The 19815-nt window shown below is 58.1% G+C and overlaps 1 protein-coding gene across 13 annotated transcripts in view; it reads left to right on the top strand.

The window, feature by feature from the left end:
* LOC118916210 (zinc finger protein 709-like) overlaps positions 1-19815 on the top strand; it is a 381657-nt gene that overhangs the window by 205101 nt on the left and 156741 nt on the right. The window contains exon 2 of one of the 13 annotated variants that reach the window (XM_057489870.1): positions 4130-4472. The exons of the other annotated variants lie outside the window; for them this stretch is intronic. Coding sequence (XP_057345853.1) covers positions 4130-4184 — 55 coding nt within the window. The 3' untranslated portion in view covers positions 4185-4472. Of the gene's footprint in view, positions 1-4129; positions 4473-19815 lie in introns of those variants that run through there. 13 annotated transcript variants of the gene reach the window in all.

The following is a 19815-nucleotide window of genomic DNA, read 5'->3' as shown; positions in this document are numbered from 1 at the left end:
GCACAAGCTCAAGATCTCCAGTGGGCTTCAACCCACACCTGACATTGCAGGAAACTGATTCCTGCAGGGGTACCCGTGGCCTAACCCACAGGGGGCCCCAAGAGCCTGCCATCCCTGCCTCTAGGCTCTGCCGCCTCCCAGGAAGTCCCAGCCCACTGAGGGACACTGCAAGGTGTAGGGGTGTCCCTGTCCACTCAGATGCCCTGGTCCCAGGGACAGGACTACCCACCAGGAAACACATCCCCAGGTGCTTTCCAGACAACGTATGGGACTGCTCCGCAGGGCCAAGAGAATGGCACAGAGGGCAGCGACATTCTTGAGGGCCAGACACTCCTGGGAGGGAAGGCAGAGCTGAGAGCGTGGCCTGCTTCTCTGCTTCTGTCCCCCCATGAACTCCTGTCCTTAAGGAGACAGACACCCAGGGAGCCCAGCACACCTGGTACCTGGTGAGCAGCCCTCCTGGGTGGAGGACTGTGGCTCAACCCAAGGAAGGGGCCTGGGATGGCTGGCCCACCCCTGGGGCCTACGAGTCCCCGTCCTCATGCTCCTGGCACAAGGGGCTCAGGGACCATGCAGGGCAGACCACAGACGACCATCCTGAGATTTGGCACAGGAAGGGACCCCGGGAGCCGTCCCATGACACACCTTGGCCACCCGGATCCAGAACTCCACCACTTGGGCCCTGTCCTGGGCCGTCATGGTCAGGGTCCCGAGGCAGGAGGAGATGACCAAGCTAACCATGGCACGGAATTGCCTGATGACCATTTGCACGTTGGGGGCCAGGAGCTCAATGCCTTCCATCAGTGGCTGGCTCTCTAAGTAGGCCTTGCATCGGCCGTATTCCATCCCGCTGTACTGCTCCTGGGGATGACGAGGGGTGTCATCCAGCGGTGCCCCTGGTGCCCGTGTTCCCAGGCAGGGTCACCGGTCAGAGCTGGAGCCCAGGCAGCTGGGGACGTGCTGTGAGCCTTGTGGCGGTCCAGGCCTCAGACCCCGTCCACTGAGGCGCCCAGGACCGGATGCACAGGACCCCACAGTGGTGGGGAACGGAGGGGCTCTGCTCACAGGCACCCTCACTCACCTCCTCCCTGCAGCACAAGGCAGCTCACACCTGCCCATCCTGGGGCATCTGCCTCCCATTCTGTCACCCCGTGGATCCCGCTCCCCATTCAGGTGCAGTTTCCCCTGAAACAACTCTACCCAGGGCCTTTGTTGGTGTCTGTGTCTCCCACGCAGTCAGGTCCATGGCAGGGGCCGCTGAGGTGCGGAGGCCGCGGAGGCCTGCCCGGCCAATGGCCCGAGGACCTAAGGCCCTTGCAGCACTTCCTGAGCACCCCTCCCCTGCCCTGCCCCTCCCAGCCCGGCCAGGCCCTGCCCACTTTCCCTCCGCTCCATCCACCTCATTGGTCTGCAAGGATCCCTAAGGGCCAGCCCTACTGTCCCCGTGTGGACATTGAGGGCTTGGGGGTGAGGAGAGTCTCTCAGGGCACATGGTGAGCCCGTAGGAAAGCTGGGACGTGGGCCCAGATCACAGGAGTCCACGTCAGGGGATGGCAGGTCTGGGGCAGCCCGTGACACAGGGAAGGCCCACGCCCGACCCCGAGAGCCCGCTCCGCTCACCGCACACATCAGGGTCAGCTGCTCGGCCAACAGGTGGGCAGGGAACTGCAGGGAGGCCTGCTCCTCCGTCTTCGGCACATACCGGGTGATCGCGACACAGGCGCTGGTGGGCTCTGGGTCCTCCTCTTGCTCTGCCAGGCCCGGTGTCATTCCTGCAGGTGGCCCGGGACCCGGGCCTGAGGGCTCATAGGGCTCCAGCTTGTGCCCTGGCTCCAGGACTGAGGCCTCTGCTGGGACATCCTCCGGCTCTGCAGGCCTGAGGCAGGTGACACTGGCCGTAGCTCCAGCACAGGGGTCTCAGGGAGCTCCTGGACGGGCTCTAGCCACGAAGCCGGCCCTCCCCGTGTCTCTGGAGCCAGCTGCATCTGCCGTGGTTCTGGAGCAGGACACAGAGAAAGGGTCACCGCGGGCCTGATTCCCCACGCCTTAGAATGACAGTAAAGCCCTCACTGCCTTGAAGGGAACCCCAATCTGAGAAGCCCACCCTAGACGGTCCCCTGGCTGCAGCCCCTCGCCTTCCAGCTCTGCCACCGTGGGCCCCAGGTGCTCCTCCTGGATCAAGTGGTGGAGGACTGGCCCCTCTGGGATCGATGAAAGCTGGGTGACATGGAGGACGCTGGGCACATGCTCGGGCTCCCAGGCCAGGCGCCTAGCCCGTCCCATCCTGGGGCTGGGGGAAGGCTGGGGGGTGGCAGAGTGAGAAGCCTGGTCTTTCCAGCCACACTGCCCTCCCGGTCCCCCCTTGTGTGGGCCTGGCAGCTGTGCACTCCCCTGCCTGTCCAGGCACCTGCCCCTCCCCCTTCCTGACCCTGCGTGTCTGTCCTGGGTCCCCATCCTCTTGAATAGGAAGTCCCCCGTCGTCAGCCCACCCATGGCAATTGAAAGATGAGTGACCTACTGGGTTCTCCTCTGCTCCCCCTGCCCCAACCAAACTCCTCCTCCCCCCATTCTGTGAGACAGGCAGCGCCCCTTCTGGACCCAGTGAACGCTCACATTTTCAGTTCCTCTTCTGGCCCCTCATCATGCCCCCCCGTTACATGAGGAGGCCGTGAGGGCATTGCCCGTGATCCTCCCCCGCCGTGAGCTGCAGATGACACCTGAAGTGACTGCCCGGCTCCACCCGGGTTGGAGTTCCAGTACTGTGTCTGCTTCCTTCACTCAGTTATGTTAAGTGTCCCCAAAGGGTCTGCACAAAGTGGGTGCTGCATACCTATTGTGGCTGAAGGAAGTCCTACCCGAACCTTCCCAGGTACCGCTCTGCTGTCCCCAGAGGTCCCCCATGTGGCCACAGTGAGGACAAGGACCGAGCCCAGCTACAGGGAATCGCGAGCCTCCGTTCCAAAGGCTCATTTCCGAATGAGCTAGGCTTCAGGCCACTGACGGGTTTGGCCAAAGGCTTTCATCGGGTACAGAGAAGTAGGCCCCGAAGTGGCCCAGGTTATGCCGAGATACTCTTCTTCATCTGCAGAACACTCAGACATTCCAGGCCGAGTTGCTCCTGGCCTTTGGAGCTTGAACTGATTTCACTGAAGAATGTCTATATTCCTACTCTGGTATCTTTACCCTAGAGAGTTAGTGTGACTGACCGCGTAATGCTTCTCACAGAGTTTCGCTAGGGACTTCTTCGCACATTGTTACATTGTTCTGACTGTAATGATCTTGCTCTGCTTTTTCTCCGGAGGCCCTCACCCTACTCTCCCTAAACCCACGGTCCCTTGTCTCACCAGCACCAAGTTCAGAACAGTGCTCTTACCTCTGAGTAACTCTTGTTATTTTCCAGAGGCCCCCTGGAACATGCCAGAGGAATTTTTTCTCCTCATTAGGGAAAATTTGGCTAATCTGGCTTACATTTATCTCAGCTGTAATTACCTGGAAAGCACTGTCAAAGGAATAATGCTAAACTTTATTCAGTATTTTACATTACAGATATTTCCAGATATCCTTATATCCACTGTCTTCTTGTAAGTTCTCCTCAGCTCTTTAACCATTGTGAATTGTAAGTCTCTTGTCATTTATAGTTTCTCATTCCTAAACTGGTAAAGAACTAGATGCCAGCAGTGGTGCTTATCTGGGGGAGAGGTCGTGTCTGTTACAGGTCCTCGCTGGCTCCCCACACAGCTGGTCAGACGTCATCACACAGCGGTCAGCTCCCAAAATGAGGGTAAACCCCCCCCTCAGAAGTCCGCCTCCCTCGGCACCCAACATCACCTACAACTTCAGTTAAAGAGAGAAGGGGGAGAGCTCCCAGCTGTGCCCGACGTTTTTCCCTGAGGTTTTTCCAGTCTTTTCACCTTTCTTCCTGTTTGCTGGTTCTGTGATCTTTCTCCTTCCTTCTCAACCCAAATTTTTTCTGAAACTTACCCTGTTGTTTCAGAAGAAATATGTTACATTATTAAAAAATGGCCTGAGTTCCTCAGAATATATTACCTGAGCTGGGACCGTGCCGGCTGGCAAGGGATGCCTAAAGCAGGTACTGGGCACGGAGGCCGCGGAGGCATAAACAGCCAAGGAGACAGAAAACCGACGCCGCCTCTCTGTCACCCACATGCCTCACATCGCCCTGATTGGCCCCGGAGGATGGCTGGCTAGCCAGAGACGGGTAAGATTCCTCAGGGGAGGAACAACCTAAGACAGGCACAGTCGCAGAGGGGCCATCAGGAGAGAACTTGGGGGCCAACAGAGGTGAGGCGCAGATCCTCACCCCGCCCCCCCCCCGACTCTGCAGAGGCCTGAATCTTCACCATCTCCGAGCAAAGTCTCCTCCTCCCATGGCTGCGTCGCTGCCCAGGCTCAGCTTGAGACAGGGACCCTCGGCTAAAACACAATAGGGTGAGGGCCTCTGGAAAAAGCAAGGCAGGATAATTACAGTCAGAGCAGTGTGACTACGTGCAAGAAAAGCCCCTATCAGAACTCTGTGTTAAACATTAAGCACAGTGAGACCAGTTAATATTCCCCGGGTGAAGGAAAGTAGTCTGTGTTTTTGTTATGCTAATCGTCTGTCATCATGTGTAAGATTCACCTTAGCATGCTAAAAGGCCCAGGCCTATGGGCTGTCTTTTCTCCTTCAGATCTGATGAGGTGATTTGCAATCTGGGCAGTTAGTTAAGAATGGCAAGGAAGCCCAGCCATAAACAACATAGTAAAAGGCAGGAAGAATTCCACCTTAAAGATAAGGTTGCATTTTGATACCCAGGAAGTTAAGAAGTAAGATTCTTTACTTAGCTCTTTAGCAAACAGACAATCCCTCAGCCCACCTTGGGGGCTGTGCAGGTGGCCTTGTTTGATAGCCTCCCAGACGAAGAAGCCAGTATTTTGGGGAGAAATCAGAGCAGGAAGTTCCTTGTATTAAGTTAATTCTAAATATTCAGGGGCCACTTAACAAGACCACACCCCTAAGCCTTTTTTCACGTTGCTAGAAATTCTCAATTGCCTATAAAACCCCTAGACAACCCACCACTATGGGCTTTCTTGTCCCCTACTTGCATGATCCAGGAGCTCTGTCCTCTCACTGTATCTCTAAATGAAAGCCTCTCCGTGGCTCCCCTACCTTGGGTGTTTGCTAAGTTCATTCTTCGACTCTGAAAACAAGAAGCCTGGCATCAAGTGTTTTATTTGAATACACTCCAGGGGAGGAGCAGGCCAGAGTCGTGGTAGACAGAGGCCTCCATCCATCCCCACAGCCATCCCTCTTGGTGCGCTTGGCCTTTCCTGTGATCAGGTGTGGTCTGGGCAGGTCACAGTAGACTTCTTTTTCTGAGCAACATGAGTCATGTGAGAAAGGGAAGTGAAAGACAAATGTAGGTGGAAAACATAATGAGATTCTGGACATGAGAATGGCTAAAATTACAAACCTGAATGTAAACCTGTTGAGAAAGATGCGGAGCAACTGGAGTATTCTTAAGGAGCTGGTAAAAAATAGCTTTGCTACGTGTTTAAAACTTATGTACACCTACACAGCGGTTTCCATCTGAGGAGCTTATACAAGAGGAATAAAAACAGATGTTTATGCAAAAACTTATACACAAATGCATAATAGCTTTATTTGTAGTCCATCCACAGGGGAATGGATAAACCAACCATGGTCTAGTACCCCAGGGGAATAGTCTTTAGCAATGAAAAGGTATGACTTTTTCATCCATGCAACAGCAGGCATACATCTCAAAATGATGATGCTGAGTCAAAGGAGCCTGATGAAAATGAGGGCATAGAAAACTGTAGGAAATACAAACTCCTCTATAGGGATCTAAAGGAGACCAGGCATTGCCTGGGCATGGGGATGTGTTGGCTGGTGGCAGGGAAAGAGGAATTGCAAAGGGGCATGAGGACACTGTGGGTGACGGGCATTCCTCATCTGGACTGTGGTGATGGTTCAGGAGGTGATAATCACGTCATCAGCCCTTCCCTTGGAGTGTGTGCCACAGTCATTGATTTATTCACACTTAGTCCTTTCAGAAATAACAAGTGTTGAAGAAATGTAAAAAGCTGTTTGACTAGTATGTTTATAGCTATAAAATTTTACTTAAAAGACATCCTGCTGGGAGGTGGGGGAAATGGGTAAGTTACTACCTTCCATGGGGACAAAATAGCTTTCCGAGCACCCAGGATATCACCCTTGTGTGCTTGCTGGTGATGTCAGGGTAACTAACGAGAAGCAGCCAGGAAACAGTATGGAGTTGGCCGGTCTAATTTTTTTCCCACTATTCCTGTTCGTAGATAGAGTGAAGTATAATAATGGGGAGGGTGGGAGAAAGGGGAGGGCTGCACAACACAGAGAAGACAAGTAGTGATTCTACAACATTTTCCTATGCTGCTGGATATTTGGAGATTTTTGAGGAACCTCCATACTGCTTTCCACAATGGTTGAACTAATTTACATTCCCACCAGCAGTGTAGGAGGGTTCCCCTTTCTCCACAGTCTCCCCAACATTTGTTGTTTGTCTTTTGGATGGCGGTCATCCTTACTGGTGTAAGGTGATGTATCATTGTGGTTTTAATTTGCATTTCTCTGATGATTAGCGATGCGGAGCATCTTTTCATGTGCCTGTTGGCCATCTGAATTTCTTCTTTGGAGAAGTGTCTGTTCTAATCCTGTGCCCATTTTTTTAATGGATTATTTGCTTTTTGTCTGTTGAGGTTCATGAGCTCTTCATATATTTTGGATGTCAACCCTTTATCGGATATGTCATGTATGAACATGTTCTCCCACACTGTAGGATGCCTTCTTGTTCTGTTGATGGTGTCCTTTGCTGTACAGATGCTTTTCAGCTTGATATAGTCCCACTTGTTCATTTTTGCTTTTGTTTCCCTTGCCTGGGGAGATATGTTCATGAAGAAGTGGCCCCTGTTTCTGTCCAGGAGACTTGTTTCTTATGTTTTTTTCCTAAGAGTTTTATGGTTTCATGACTTCCATTCAGGTCTTTGACCCATTTTGACTTTCCTCTTGTGTATGGGGTTAGACAGTGGTGTAGTGTCATTCTCTTACATGTAGCTGTCCAGTTCTGCCAACAACACCTGTCGAAGAGGCTGTCATTTCCCCACTGTAAATCCGTGGCTCCTTTATCGTCTATTAATGGACCGGATATGTTTGGGTTAATATCTGGACTCTCTATTGTGTTCCACTGTTCTGTGGGTCTGTTCTTGTGCCAGTTCCAAATTGTCTTGATTACTGTGTCTTTGTAGTAGATCTTCAAGTTGGGAAGTGAGATCCCCCCGGCTTTATTCTTCCTTCTCAGGATTGCTTTGGCTATTCGGGGTCTTTTGTGGTTCCCTGTGAAGTTTAGAACGATTGGTTCCGGTTTGTTGAAGAATGCTGTTGGTATTTTGATAGGGTTGGCATTTGAATCTGTAGATTGCCTTAGGTAGGATTACCATTTTGACAATATTAATTCTTCCTAGGTTACTCACAAGTATCCCAAACCTAAAATCTTCCAAACTTAGTCAGTTATCTTCCTCTGCCCACAACTTTCTTACCATTATCTGTGTACCTGACCCCAGCCATCCCAGGACCAGGGGACGCCTTCCCCTTCCATCCTGCGCATAGAGAGTCAGGCCCGGGTTCCGCGGACTTTGCTCTTTCTCACGTCTGTGTCTCCTCTCAGTTCTCACCACCACACTGGGTTTCCAAGCCCTCACCGTCTCTCCCCTAAGCTGTGCAGTGGCCTCCTACTTGACCCCCAATCCTTCAGTGCCTCCCACTTAAATTCTTTCCCCTCACTACTGCTAGATGACCTACCTATAAGAGAGTGATCATGTTTCCCTGCTCAAAATCCTTCTCGGGCCCCGTATTGCCTATGGAATACAGTCTGCACTTCTTAGTAAGGTGCACGGGGCTCTTTGGCACCTTCTGCTTGTCCCTTCTCTAGGGTAAAAGTAGCAAACTAAGAATATAGGCATTCTCCAGTGAGATCAGTTAAAGTTCCAGAAGCCAGGAGTAACTGGCCTGGAATGCTTGACTATGGAAAGTCTCTCAGCATACCCTTGTCTTTATATGTTTTGTAAATCATGTCATTGACTAAGGTAAGACTCACTTAGCCTGCTAAAAGTAAAAGGCCCAGCGTATTTTTTTAACTTTACCTAAACGCGGTTTTTCCTCCTCCATCCCCGTATCAAGTAATTTGCGGACTGGACAGTTCACTTAGCAAGCTAGCCCAGCCATAAACAGCACAGTAAAGACAGGAAAGGTTCTATCTTAAAGCTAAGATTGCATTTCAAAACCCAGGAAGTGAAGAAGTAAGAGTTTTAATGCACTGCCGATGGGTTCCAACCCTGGGCAAGTTCACTATGGATTCAGTGTGACCAAAGAAATGACAGTAAAACGTTCTGGGGGTAAAAGGGTTATACCCAGCTTTATTTCCACAGTGGCAGGTCAATCACTACCATCCCATCCAGTCAGAGCGAGTCTGCATGCAGCAAGCGGGTCTCTGCCTCTGGGCCTCCATGCCTACACAGCCATCCTCTGGGGCTCTGACCTCGGTGCTGCCACCACTCCAGCCTCTTCTCTGCTCTCCTGCAGCCTCGCAGCCGTGTCACCGTGTCACCCAGAGCACTGGGTGGAGCTCTTTCTATAGAGTCAATAGCAACATATTGACCACATGAGTGGTGAGCTAGCCGACTAGGCCCAGGTGACAATTCTGGCCACAGGAACTTTCATTTTATCCACACTTAACATACTCTTTAGCAAACACACAATAACTCAGCCCACCTTGGAGGCAGGGAAGGCAGTCTTAACTGATATGCTCCCCAACCAGGAAGCTGCTCTCCTGGAGGGAATCCATCAGAGCAGGGCATTTCTTGTGTTTAGCTAATTTTGCATAATTACACGGAGGACTGATAAGAAACTTCATGTCTCATCTTGAGACCACTTCACAGGTCCACGCCCCTAGCCCTTTGTCACATTCCTGAAAACTCCTTAATAGGGGAACCCCCATCCTTTCAGTGCACCTCCCTCTCTGAGGTAGCCCACACTCCCCTCTCTCTGAGTGTGCACTTTCTCTCTGTAAATAAAACTTTTACTGTACTTCACTGCTGTGTCTCTGCCCCTCAGTTCTTTGCTGCCGCGGGGACAAGAACCCAGGAGAATACACAACGCCCTCCTAACAGGAGTCCCAGTCCAGGGGAGGGATGGGGGAAGGAGAAGGCTGGGAGGGCAGGGGGAGAGGGGTGCGAGCATGGGATCAGAGAGCTTGGGGAGTGCAGAAGGGAAGCCTGGAGGAGGAACTAGGAGGGAATGGCAGCTGGGGAGGGAAGCCACGGAGCCTCAGTGCTGGTGAGGCAGGGACCGTGGGTGCAGACAGACCAGGGTGAGGGCCTCCGGAATAAAACCCCTACTGAAACCCCATATTGAACAATTAAGCAAAGTCAGTCACATTCATTCTGTAAAGTAATATAAGCACTCTTGTGTGAGATTAATTAAAACTAAAAATCCGGGAGTAACTTGGCCTGAAATGTTTGAATATCCCCCACATAAGAAAAGACCCCAGCATAGCCCATGTCTTCATTGTGTCGATTAAATGAGGTTATTGTAAAATGTACCATAGCCTGATAAAAGGCCCGGCTTATTTTCTTTATCTTTACCCAGATGCTGCTTTTCTTCCTCTAGCCCTAATCAAATGATATGCAATGTAGGCAAGTAATACTGGCAAGTAAGCAAAATAATCTGGAAGACTGATAAGAGACTTAGTGTCTCTTCAAAGATAAGCATTCGGGGACCATTTAGCAGGTCTGCATCCCTGGCCCTTTGTCTCTCACCTGCCTATAAATCCCCTAGACTGTGCATCACCCCGGGGCTATCTTGTCCCCTCTGGGCAGGGGCAAGCCAGGAGCTCTGTCCTCTGCTTTATCTCTAAATAAAAGCCTCGCACATGCTCTCCTACCTTGAGTGTTTGCAAAGTTCATTCTCTGAGCCTGTGAACAAGAACTCCATCATCAGCTTCTCTGAAGAGCCCAAAGACGGGGAGCCCCCAGAGCCGGTGCCTGGGTGCAGAGGAGCGCACCAGGGGCCAGAGGGCCCTGCCACCTCCCCAGCACACGCTGGGTGGGGAAGGTGCGCTGCAGCCCACAGTCAGGGTGGCCACACAGCCGTGTGAGCCTGGTGTCCCAGCACCAGCGGTCTAGGCTGTAGCGCGCTTGGGGCCCTTGCACAGACCCTGGGCAGGACAGACCGCTAGCCCAGTGACCACCCACCAGGCCCAGGGATGCTGCTTTGTTTCTGGGCCCAGAAGCTCTTCTGTGTCAGGTTGAGGCGGGTGGGCCGTGCAGGATGACAGGTCTGACCTGCGCCACAGCCCTGCCAGGGTCCCGCCTGCCCTCCTCCTGCCCAAACCTACCTCCCTATGTGGCCGGGGAGTCTGAGGTCATCCCTTGGGACCACCGTGTAGGCAGATGGCTCTGAGGGTGCTGTGGGCAGGGCCAGGGGAAGGAGGGTGGGGTGGCCTGGGTGTCCCGATTTTACATCCTGTCACCTGGTCGCGTGAGGCTGTCAGGAGGGCCCACTTCCACTTCCCCAGTCCCAATCTGGGGCTCCACCTGCAGCATAAGGCCTGGAGACTCTCTCCATCGTGGAGCCCCCCAAGGGGGTGTTTGTGCTGATCCTGGAGCTCCCCTCCAGGCCAGGCCTCCCCTCCTGGGAGGGTGAACACATCCTGAGAGTCCTGGGGGAGCGTATGGGGAGAATCAGAGCCAAGTGCCTCCGCTCAGCCTCCCCAGTCTTTTGTCGCAGACGTCAGGCCGCTCAGCCAGGACCCAGGAGCGGGACACCAGGGGCCTCACACCAGCCTGGCCTGGGGATGGGCGGCTGAGGGGCACCATGGGGGAGGACAGGGAACCCGGGAGCTTTGGGGGGTGCTCTGAGGTGTGAAGCATGGAGAAAGTGGGCTCAGACAAAGCCCCCCCAATGGAAGGCGTGCACCTCTTGGAGGTGCTTTGAGAGACCAAAGTTTTTCGCAAAGGAATTTTCTGGAATGTGTGGAGCAGCTGTGTCTCATTAAGTGGGACAGTGCTAGACTGGCGCCCTGCAGCCCTGGGATCTACTTGGGTACATCTGCAGTGGTGTCCCAGACGTGAGGAGACACCCTGGGGCTTCTAATCAACAAGTTTCGGTGTCTGATCATAATCTATAGGTGACAGGAAAGAAGGTTCAGTTTCTGTTTGAACAGGCCTCCACAGTGCTGCCGAGGTGTGCCAGCCTGGGGCTTGGAGCACCCCGCTCTTCCTCAGCACCTTACGGGGGGAGGACACAGGATGGAGGACAACCTGGCGGAGGTGAGGGCCACCCTGCATCAGAGAGTTTGAGGGCTGGGGTGGGGTGGGCTGGGGCACACGAAGTCCGCAGGAGGGGCAGAACTTTGAGAAGAAAGAGCAGTGTGGTGGCGATCCGTTCAGCATTTATTACATTCTGCACAGGGATGTCCCCAAGCCCCAAGGAACCATAAACCTCAGAGACAACACCCAGACCACACTGCGCCTGGGGAGGCTATTTCTGAGGGATGAGGGGAGGAAGTTGTACAGGGGGCTCCCCTGTAAGCAAGCCCCGGGACCCTGCGACAGTCGGCCACCCCTGCATCCTCGGATGCCTCCGCTGGGCACCAGGAGGCCGTGGTCCCACGCGGCACTGCGCCGCGTCTATGTCCGTCCCGGGAAAGGCCGGGCCTGGTGAGGACAGCCTCCACCTATTCCTGGAACCCTGTGGCTACGACTCGGTGAGTGACGGCGCCCAGGCAGGAGTTGGTGTCACGGCGGGAGGCCACCTGCACGAAGGGGGCGGCTCGCCTCTGTCCAACGGGCCACGAGCAGAGGGGACGACACAGCACGAAGGTGGCCAGGTGCGCCGCAGCTACATACGGGTCCTTGAGGATACAGTGGCAGCCCGGGGAGCTGCCCGAGTCGGCCGACGGAGGAGGTGCCAGAGCAGCTGCCCCAGCAGAGGCTCAGGATGAGCAGCGGGAGGAGGAGGAGCAGCAAGCAGACTGGGGTCCTGGGGCGCCAGGGGCCGCCTGCCCGGAGGGGAAGCAGCTCTCCTCCACATGCAGCCAGGACACCGGCAGGGCCGCGGGCCCGATGACAGCAGCTACAGGGCCACGCACGGGTGATCAGAAGAGGCAGGTTATCCGGGGTTCCCCCCGTTACCCTGCTTCCACCCCGTCCCCACTGCCCTCTGGGCTCCGGGCCCTGTGCGGAGGGTCCTGTCAATCACCAGCACCCGGGGGGTCCCTGTCTCGGGAAGGCTCCTGAGCGTCACCTACTCACAGAGGAGGAAACTGGGTCCCAGAGGGGCGGGGAACCACCCTTCAGCCTGACACGACCCATCGGCAGTGGAGCTGGGACCCCAGCCGCACCCGTCTTTAGGACGCCCCCGCACCCAGCATGGCCCGAAGCTTCCCTGAGGCTGGGCAGCAGCCCACCCCCTCCCGATCGCCCCAGCCCAGAAACTCACCTGGCCCTGGCCCTGGCCTGAAAGTTTAAATCTTGAGGGACCTGAAGAAGTTTAACAGTCCCTTTCTGCCTGCCCTCTGGCCTGGGGGCTCCAGCTCCCAGGTCAGGCGGTAGCTGCAGGACAGAGGGACACCTGTGAGCCCCTGGAGCCACATGGCAGGGGGCCCTTCCCCCAGAGCCTGCCGGCAGCTACAGCCCACACCCCACTCCTGGCAGCCTCACCTCTCGTCCGCATCCAGGAGCTCCACTGTCTGGAGAAAGGACTGGAAGCGCTCCTTGGGCTCCAGGTCATACTGACTGGCCAGGAACCTGTATGTGAAGATCTCCTCTAGGAAGTCAGTGACCTGGGGCAGAGGAAGGACAGGATGCAGACAAGGAGGGGGGTGAGGAGTGGGGCACTGGGATGGTCCCGGATCTTTGCTCACGGAAACCCGCCTTCCTTCCAATGCCATCCAGCCCTGCCTGTTCCCACTGTTGGGTCTCCAGCTCCTCCTCCAGGAAGGCGGCCTTGATGCCACCCCATCCCCCACCTGACAAAGCCTTTAGTGTCCTGAGCCCCGCGTGTCTTAACTCTCTCAACACACGTTAGACCCAGGGGATGGCCCGGACGAGGTCCTGCCCAGGGGGTCTTGACTACATCCCTCACCTTTCATGGCTGGGCACTCAACTCTCTCTATTTTATACCATCTCCCTGGAAGGCAGCAAGGCGGCCAAAGTACATCGGAAACAGCCCCCTGAGCCCAGAACGAGGCCGGAAAGTCCCCACCCTTTCTCAAGGTGGAGGACCGCCAGGGCCCTCCAAGGGGCAGGCCTCCCCGGAAACAGCACCCGGGCCTGGCCCAGGCTCGGGGCTACCGAGAAGCGGGGACTGCACTGGGGAGCTGAGGCCTCAGGTGGGAAGGCACTGCCAGACCCCCGATGTGCTTCCTGCCCTGAAGGAGCAGCATCCCTCCCCGTGGGCAGGGCCTGAGGGGGAGACCAGTCCTGCCCACATGCTGCCCCCTGGAGCCCTCAGCCCCACCTGCCCTGGGGCCAGGACCGGGGCTTAGGTGGGTCCTTATGGCAGTCCTCTCCAAGAAGCCCAGGTCCTGGGGTGGAGGGGGGACTCAGGAGGGTGGTGGCCCGGTGCTGAGAGGTCCGGGCTCACTGAGGGCTCTCTCCTCCCTAAAGCTCACCATCCTGCCCCCACTGAGCCCTGCTGGGTCACTCACGTCGTCATGATGTTCCTGGTGTTTCTCTATGGCGTCGTACAGGATCAGTCCAAGGAACGGGACCATGCCCTGTGCCACCGGGGTGGGGAGGTGATGAGTCCCCGCCTGCCTCAGGGGTGCCCACAGAGCCTCCCCTGAACCCCACACCCGCAGCCCCCAGCTACCTTGGACCACCCTGTGCGGCCTCCCTCCCCTCCCTTCGCCCTGCTCTCCCCTCCTGGTCCCTCCCAGGGTTGGCTTTTGGCCAGTCCCAGGTCCTGTGGTCCCTGCTCCTGTCCTCCAACTTCCCCCTTGTACCCATCTGCTCTCGCCCTCCTCCTGGTCACACCAGAGCTGGCAGTTCAGAGCTTGTGGGACGAGGAGCAGGTGCAGGGTCACCCCACCGCCCTGACCCTGGCCACGCCACGCTCACCTGCTTCTTCATATCCTGGGATGCCCTGGGGGACTGCGGCCATCGCCTCAACATGGCCCTCGCCTCCTGCAAGGTGCACGACACTCAGGTGCTCATGCTCCCCTCCCACGAGGCCTCCCAGAACCAGACCGTGGTGGATGGATGCCTTGCCCGAGCCCCCTGGCACCTACGCTGTCCCCACCTCCAGCAGGCTCTCGGCCTAGAGCGACCCCAGCTCCAGCACACACTCATACTCATGCGGGTCCTTGGGCCACGGCCGCCGCCCTGAGAGGGTCAGGGGAGGTCCCTCTGCCTCCCAGGGTGCCCTGAGCACTCACTGTCAGCTGGCTATCAGCACGGCTCCCCTCACATGACTGTGGGGGGCACAAAGCTGAAGCCCGTCTTGTGCTCCCTGGACCCTGCTCACCTGGGAGGCCCGCCCGCCAGGCTGACGGCAACCCTCCATGTGCACATGAGGAGCCCGAGGCCACAGAGGGGCCGTGACAGGCTCAGAGGACCCAGGGGAGAAGCCAACCTTGCTCAGCCACAGGCCCCAACCCTGCTGCCGACCCCACGCCAGCCCCAGCCCTGACCGGGGGTCTGTCCCCTGGGTCCTCACTGGATGCCAGGCCCGCAGTCAAGTGGAGCCAGGGAGGGAGACAGACGAGGCCCTCATGGGCCTGGGGGACCCTACTTTCCCCATCAGCTTCCCCGTCTCACCCCGCACTCCTCGAGTCCTCCCCAAAGCTTTGCCACAGCGCGGCAGAGGACTTGCCCCAGGGACCCCTCCCTTCCAGACCTCCAGCCCCCATTTACCTTGAGGAGCTGCTCCCTTTTAAGCCCTTTGTCCCTCTTTCTAAGTTTTTTGTAGATCCAGGAGCTCTTCCTATGGGGAGGGGAGAGGAGGAGGGACACATGTGGCCAGCAGGCGGAGAGTCTCGGGGCCGACCCCTTTTCCTGGAGATCCTAGAAGGCCCACTAGCCCGCAGGAGGCTTTCCACCACGGCCATGAGCCCTGGAAATCCGTGGCCTGCGGAGGGGGCTTCATGTTTCCACCCGGGGCCTCCATTCCCAGTTCTCCCAGGGGCGAATCTGCTTTGGGCCAGGTCGCTGTCCTTGGGGCAGAGACCTCCTGCTGCAGAGCACAAGCTCCAGATCTCCAGTGGGCTTCAACCCACACCTGACATTGCAGGAAACTGATTCCTGCGGGGGAACCCGTGGCCTAACCCACAGGGGCCCCCAAGAGCCCGCCATCCCCGCCCCTAGGCTCTGCCACCTCCCAGAAAGTCCCAGCCCACTGAGGGACACTGCAAGGTGTAGGGGTGTCCCTGTCCACTCAGGTGCCCTGGTCCCAGGGACAGGGCTACCCACCAGGAAACATGTCCCCAGGTGTTCTCCAGACGACGTAGACCAGGGCACTGCAGGGCGTAGAGAATGGCACGGAAGGACTCGAAATTTCTGAGAGCCAGACACTCCTGGGAGGGAAGACAGAGCTGAGAGCGTGGCCTGCTTCTCTGCTCTGTCCCCCCATGAACTCCTGTCCTTAAGGAGACAGACACCCAGGGAGCCCAGCACACCTGGTACCTGCTGAGCAGCCCTCCTGGGTGGAGGACTGCAGCTCAACCCAAGGAAGGGGCCAGGGATGGCTGTCCCACCCCCGGGGCCTGCGAGCCCAGGTCCGCACGCCCCTGGCAGGAGGGCCCAGGGACCGTGCAGGGTAGACCGCAGGCACCCATCCTGCGAACTGGCCAAGGAGGGGACCCTGGGGACCGTCCCATGACACACCTTAGCCACCTGGATCCAGAATTCCACCACTCGGGCCCTGCCCTGGGCTGTCGTGCTCGGGCCCCCGAGGCAGGAGGAGATGACCAAATAAAACGTGGCAGCACACTGCTTGATGATGTGATGGATGTTGGGGGCCAGGAGCAAAATGTCTTCCATCAGTGGGTGTCTCTCTACGTAGGCCTTGCACTCACCATATTCAACCCTACTGTACAGCTCCTGGGGATTGCAAGAGGTGTCATCCAGCTGTGCTCCTGGTGCCCCTGTTCCCAGGCAGGGTCACTGGTCAGAGCTGGGGCCCAGGCAGCTGGGGACGTGCTGTGAGCCTTGTGGCCGTCCGGACTTCAGACCCCGTCCACTGAGGCGCCCAGGATCAGATGCACAGGACCCCACAGTGGTGGGGCACCGAGGGGCTTTGCTCACAGGCACCCTCACTCACGTCCTCCCTGAGGCACAAGGCGGCTCACGCCTGCCCGTCCTGGGGCATCTGCCTCCCATTCTGCCACCCCGTGGATCCCGCTCCCCACTCAGGTGCAGTTTCCCCTGAAACAAGTCCACCCAGGACCTTTGTTGGTGTCTGTGTCTCCCACACCGTCAGATCCATGGCAGGGGCCTCTGAAGTGCGGAGGCCATAGGAGCCTGCCAGGCCAATGGCCCGAGGACCTTAGGCCCTGGCAGCACCTCCCTGAGCACCCCTCCCCTGCCCTGCCCCTCCCTGCCCGGCCAGGCCCTGCCCACCTTCCCTCCGCTCCTCCTCATTGGTCTGCAAGGATCCCTAAGGGCCAGCCCTACTGTCCCCGTGTGGACATTGAGGGCTTGGGGGTGAGGAGATTCTCTCAGGGCACATGGTGAGTCCGTGGGGAAGCTGGGACGTGGGCCCACATCACAGGAGTCCACGTCAGGGGAGGGCAGGTCTGGGGCAGCCCGTGACACAGGGAAGGCCCACGCCCGACCCCGAGAGCCCGCTCCACTCACCGCACACATCAGGGTCAGTTGCTCGGACACCAGGCGGGGGGCAAATGCCAGGATGGTCCGCTCCTCCTCCCTCGGCAAATCCCGGGTGCTCACGGCACAGGGGCTGGTGGGCTCCAGGACCACCTCTGGCTCTGCCAGGCCCTGTGCCATTCCTGCAGGTGACACGGGCCCCGCACCCGAGGACTCATGGGGCTCCAGCTCGGGGCCTGAGACCAGTCCTGGGATGTCCCAGGGGCTCGCAGCACAGGGGCTTGTGGGCTCTGGACCGGGACCTGGCTCTGCCACGCCTGGTGCCATTCCAGCAAGTGCCCTGGGCCCCAGGCCCGAGGGCTCATGGGGCTCCAGCTCAGGGCCTGGCCCCTGGGCTGAGGCCACTGCTGGGACATCCTTTGGCTCTGCAGGGGCGGAAGCAGGTGACACCGGCCGTCGCTCCAGCACAGGGGTCTCAGGAAGCTCCTGGATGGGCTCTAGCCACGAAGTCGGCCCTCCCCGTGTCTCTGGAGCCAGCTGCATCTGCCGTGGTTCTGGAGCAGGGCACAGAGAAAGGGTCGCCGCGGGCCTGATTCCCCGTGCCTCACAATGACAGAAGAGCCCTGACTGCCTTGAAGGGAACCCCAGTCTGGGAAGCCCACCCTACTTGGTCCCCTGGCCGCAGCCCCTCACCTTCCAGCTCTGCCACCGTGGGCCCCAGGTGCTCCTCCTGGACCAAGTGGTGGAGGTCTTGGCCCACCAGGGTGGATGAAAGCTGGCTCGCATCGATGATGCTGGGTACATGCTCGGGCTCCCAGGCCAGGCGCCTAGCCCATCCAATTCTGGGGCTGGGGGAAGCCCAGGGGGTGGCAGAGTGAGAAGCCTGGTCTTACCCCCCACACTGCCCTCCCTGCCCAGCCTTGTGTGCGCCTGGCCGCTGTGCACTCCCCTGCCTGTCCGGGCACCTGCCCCTCCCCCTTCCTGACCCTGCGTGTCTGTCCTGGGTCCCCATCCTCTCCCATCCTCCCGAATAGGAAGTCCCCAGTCTCGTCAGCCTGCCCATGGGAATCCAAAGATGAGTGACCTGCTGGGCTCTGCTGTGCGCCCCCTGCCCCAAGGCCTACACGCCTCCTCCGCCCATTTTGTGCACACAGGCAGTGCCCCCTCCTGGCCCAGTGAATGCTCACTTTCTCAGATCCTCCTCTGGCCCCTTGTCATGCCCCCCATTACATGAGGAGGCCGTGAGGGCATCGCCCGTGACGCTTCCCGGCTGTGACCTGTGGATGACGCCTGAAGTGACTGCCTGATTCCACACGGGCCGGGGTCCCAGTACTGTGTCTGCTTCCTTCGCTCAGTTATGCTAAGTGTCCCCAAAGGGTCTGCACAAAGTGGGTGCTGCATACCTATTGTGGCTGAAGGAAGTCCTACCCGAACCTTCCCAGGTACCGCTCTGCTATCGCCAGAGGTCCCCCATGTGGCCAGGGTGAGGACAAGGACAGGGCCCAGCCACAGGGAATCGCAAGCCTCTGTTCCAAAGGCTGCTTCCCATGTGCTTTTCCAAATGAGCCAGGCTCCAGGCCACTGACGGGTGAGGCCAAAGGCCTTTCATCGGGTACAGAGAGGTAAGCCCCGAAGTGGCCCAGCTTGGCCGGCCGTCCTTTCTGCACTGCCGGGCGCCAGGGGAGCCCCTCTAAGCTCCTCCCATGTTCCCCATGGGCACCCTAGCAGGCTGGTCGCCAGCCACCCTGCCTGTCAGAGGAGCACGCAGAGGCTCAGACACATGTGGGGACGCTCTAGACACACCGCGGGCTGTGGGCAGAGGCCCGACTTTGCCAGGAGGGGGTGGGTGCTCACCGGGGGAGCCGCTGGCCCGTGGTGGGCTGGTCAGCGTCCTCGGGAGGGAGGGTGGCCTCGGGAGCGCTCCGGCTGGTGTTTGGAGCTGGTTCCACTCGTCCCGTGCGCTCTCTCCCCTTCCTCCTCACGCCTGTCCTGGGAGCCCTGCGCCTGGGGACCTCAGTCCCATGGACAGATGGCTCAGGTTCACGCTGAGGGGGGCAGCAGGGATATAGTCAGTGGGAAACCCAGGACCCACCAGGACAAGGGAGGTTTGCAGCTCACCCGAGCGCCCCCAGCCCCGTGGGATGCAAGCAAGGAGCGGCACGTGGTGCCCCCGGGAGCGAGGTTCCAGGCCCTCTGGAGTGGGTCTGTTGACCAATCTCGTGGGGCAGCCCTGGGAGGGCCCCGGCAGGTTACCAGGCTTGGAATGGGGTCCTGGGGTGTAGGCAGCCTGTCCCTGGTCCAGGGAGATGGAGTAGGTGGGTCCATCCACCCATCAGCTCCTCCACCCTCCCCAGGGTGGAGCTCTGCAAAGCCAGAGCTTGGTAGCGGGTGAGGAGGCACCCGGGGCTGCGTGGACCTCCCCGCAGGGGACCATGTGGAACCCAAACCCTGCCCCCGAGATCAGGCGCAGAGGGCCATCTGCCTAGACCTCCAGTTCCTGGGGGAAGGAGAGGACACCCCCCGGCTCAGGATTAACATGTGGGTGGAAGTACCTGGTCCCCACACTCACCTCCACTACTGAGTGTTGAGACCAGAGCTGTGACACTGAGTGCCCCCCTGCTCCCCAGCCTTCAGTCCCCCTCTGCCCCACGCCCACCGCACACACACAAGGAGCCGGGGGGAAGGTCAGCCGTGATGGCTCACACAGTGTCCTGGCCCTGGAGTGGCCCGCTCTGGGCTGCCCTGTGTTACCTCGGGGCTCCTCGGGAGACACGGACAGAGGCATTGGAAGTGTTCCCTCAGCCAACGCCCACAGCGAGCAGGAAGACTCTCCCTCTCGGCTTCCCTGACTCCCACGCCTTCAGAAGGCTCCGCACAACAAGACCGCATGTTGCTCTGTCGAGCGCCTCCGGTCAAGTGAGCAGGACTAGGGTCTGC

The sequence above is a fragment of the Manis pentadactyla genome, chromosome 12 (assembly GCF_030020395.1).
Source record: "Manis pentadactyla isolate mManPen7 chromosome 12, mManPen7.hap1, whole genome shotgun sequence".
NCBI lineage: Eukaryota > Metazoa > Chordata > Mammalia > Pholidota > Manidae > Manis > Manis pentadactyla.
The sequence above is the reverse complement of the archived record's forward strand: the minus strand, read 5'-3'. Positions and strand labels throughout refer to the sequence as shown.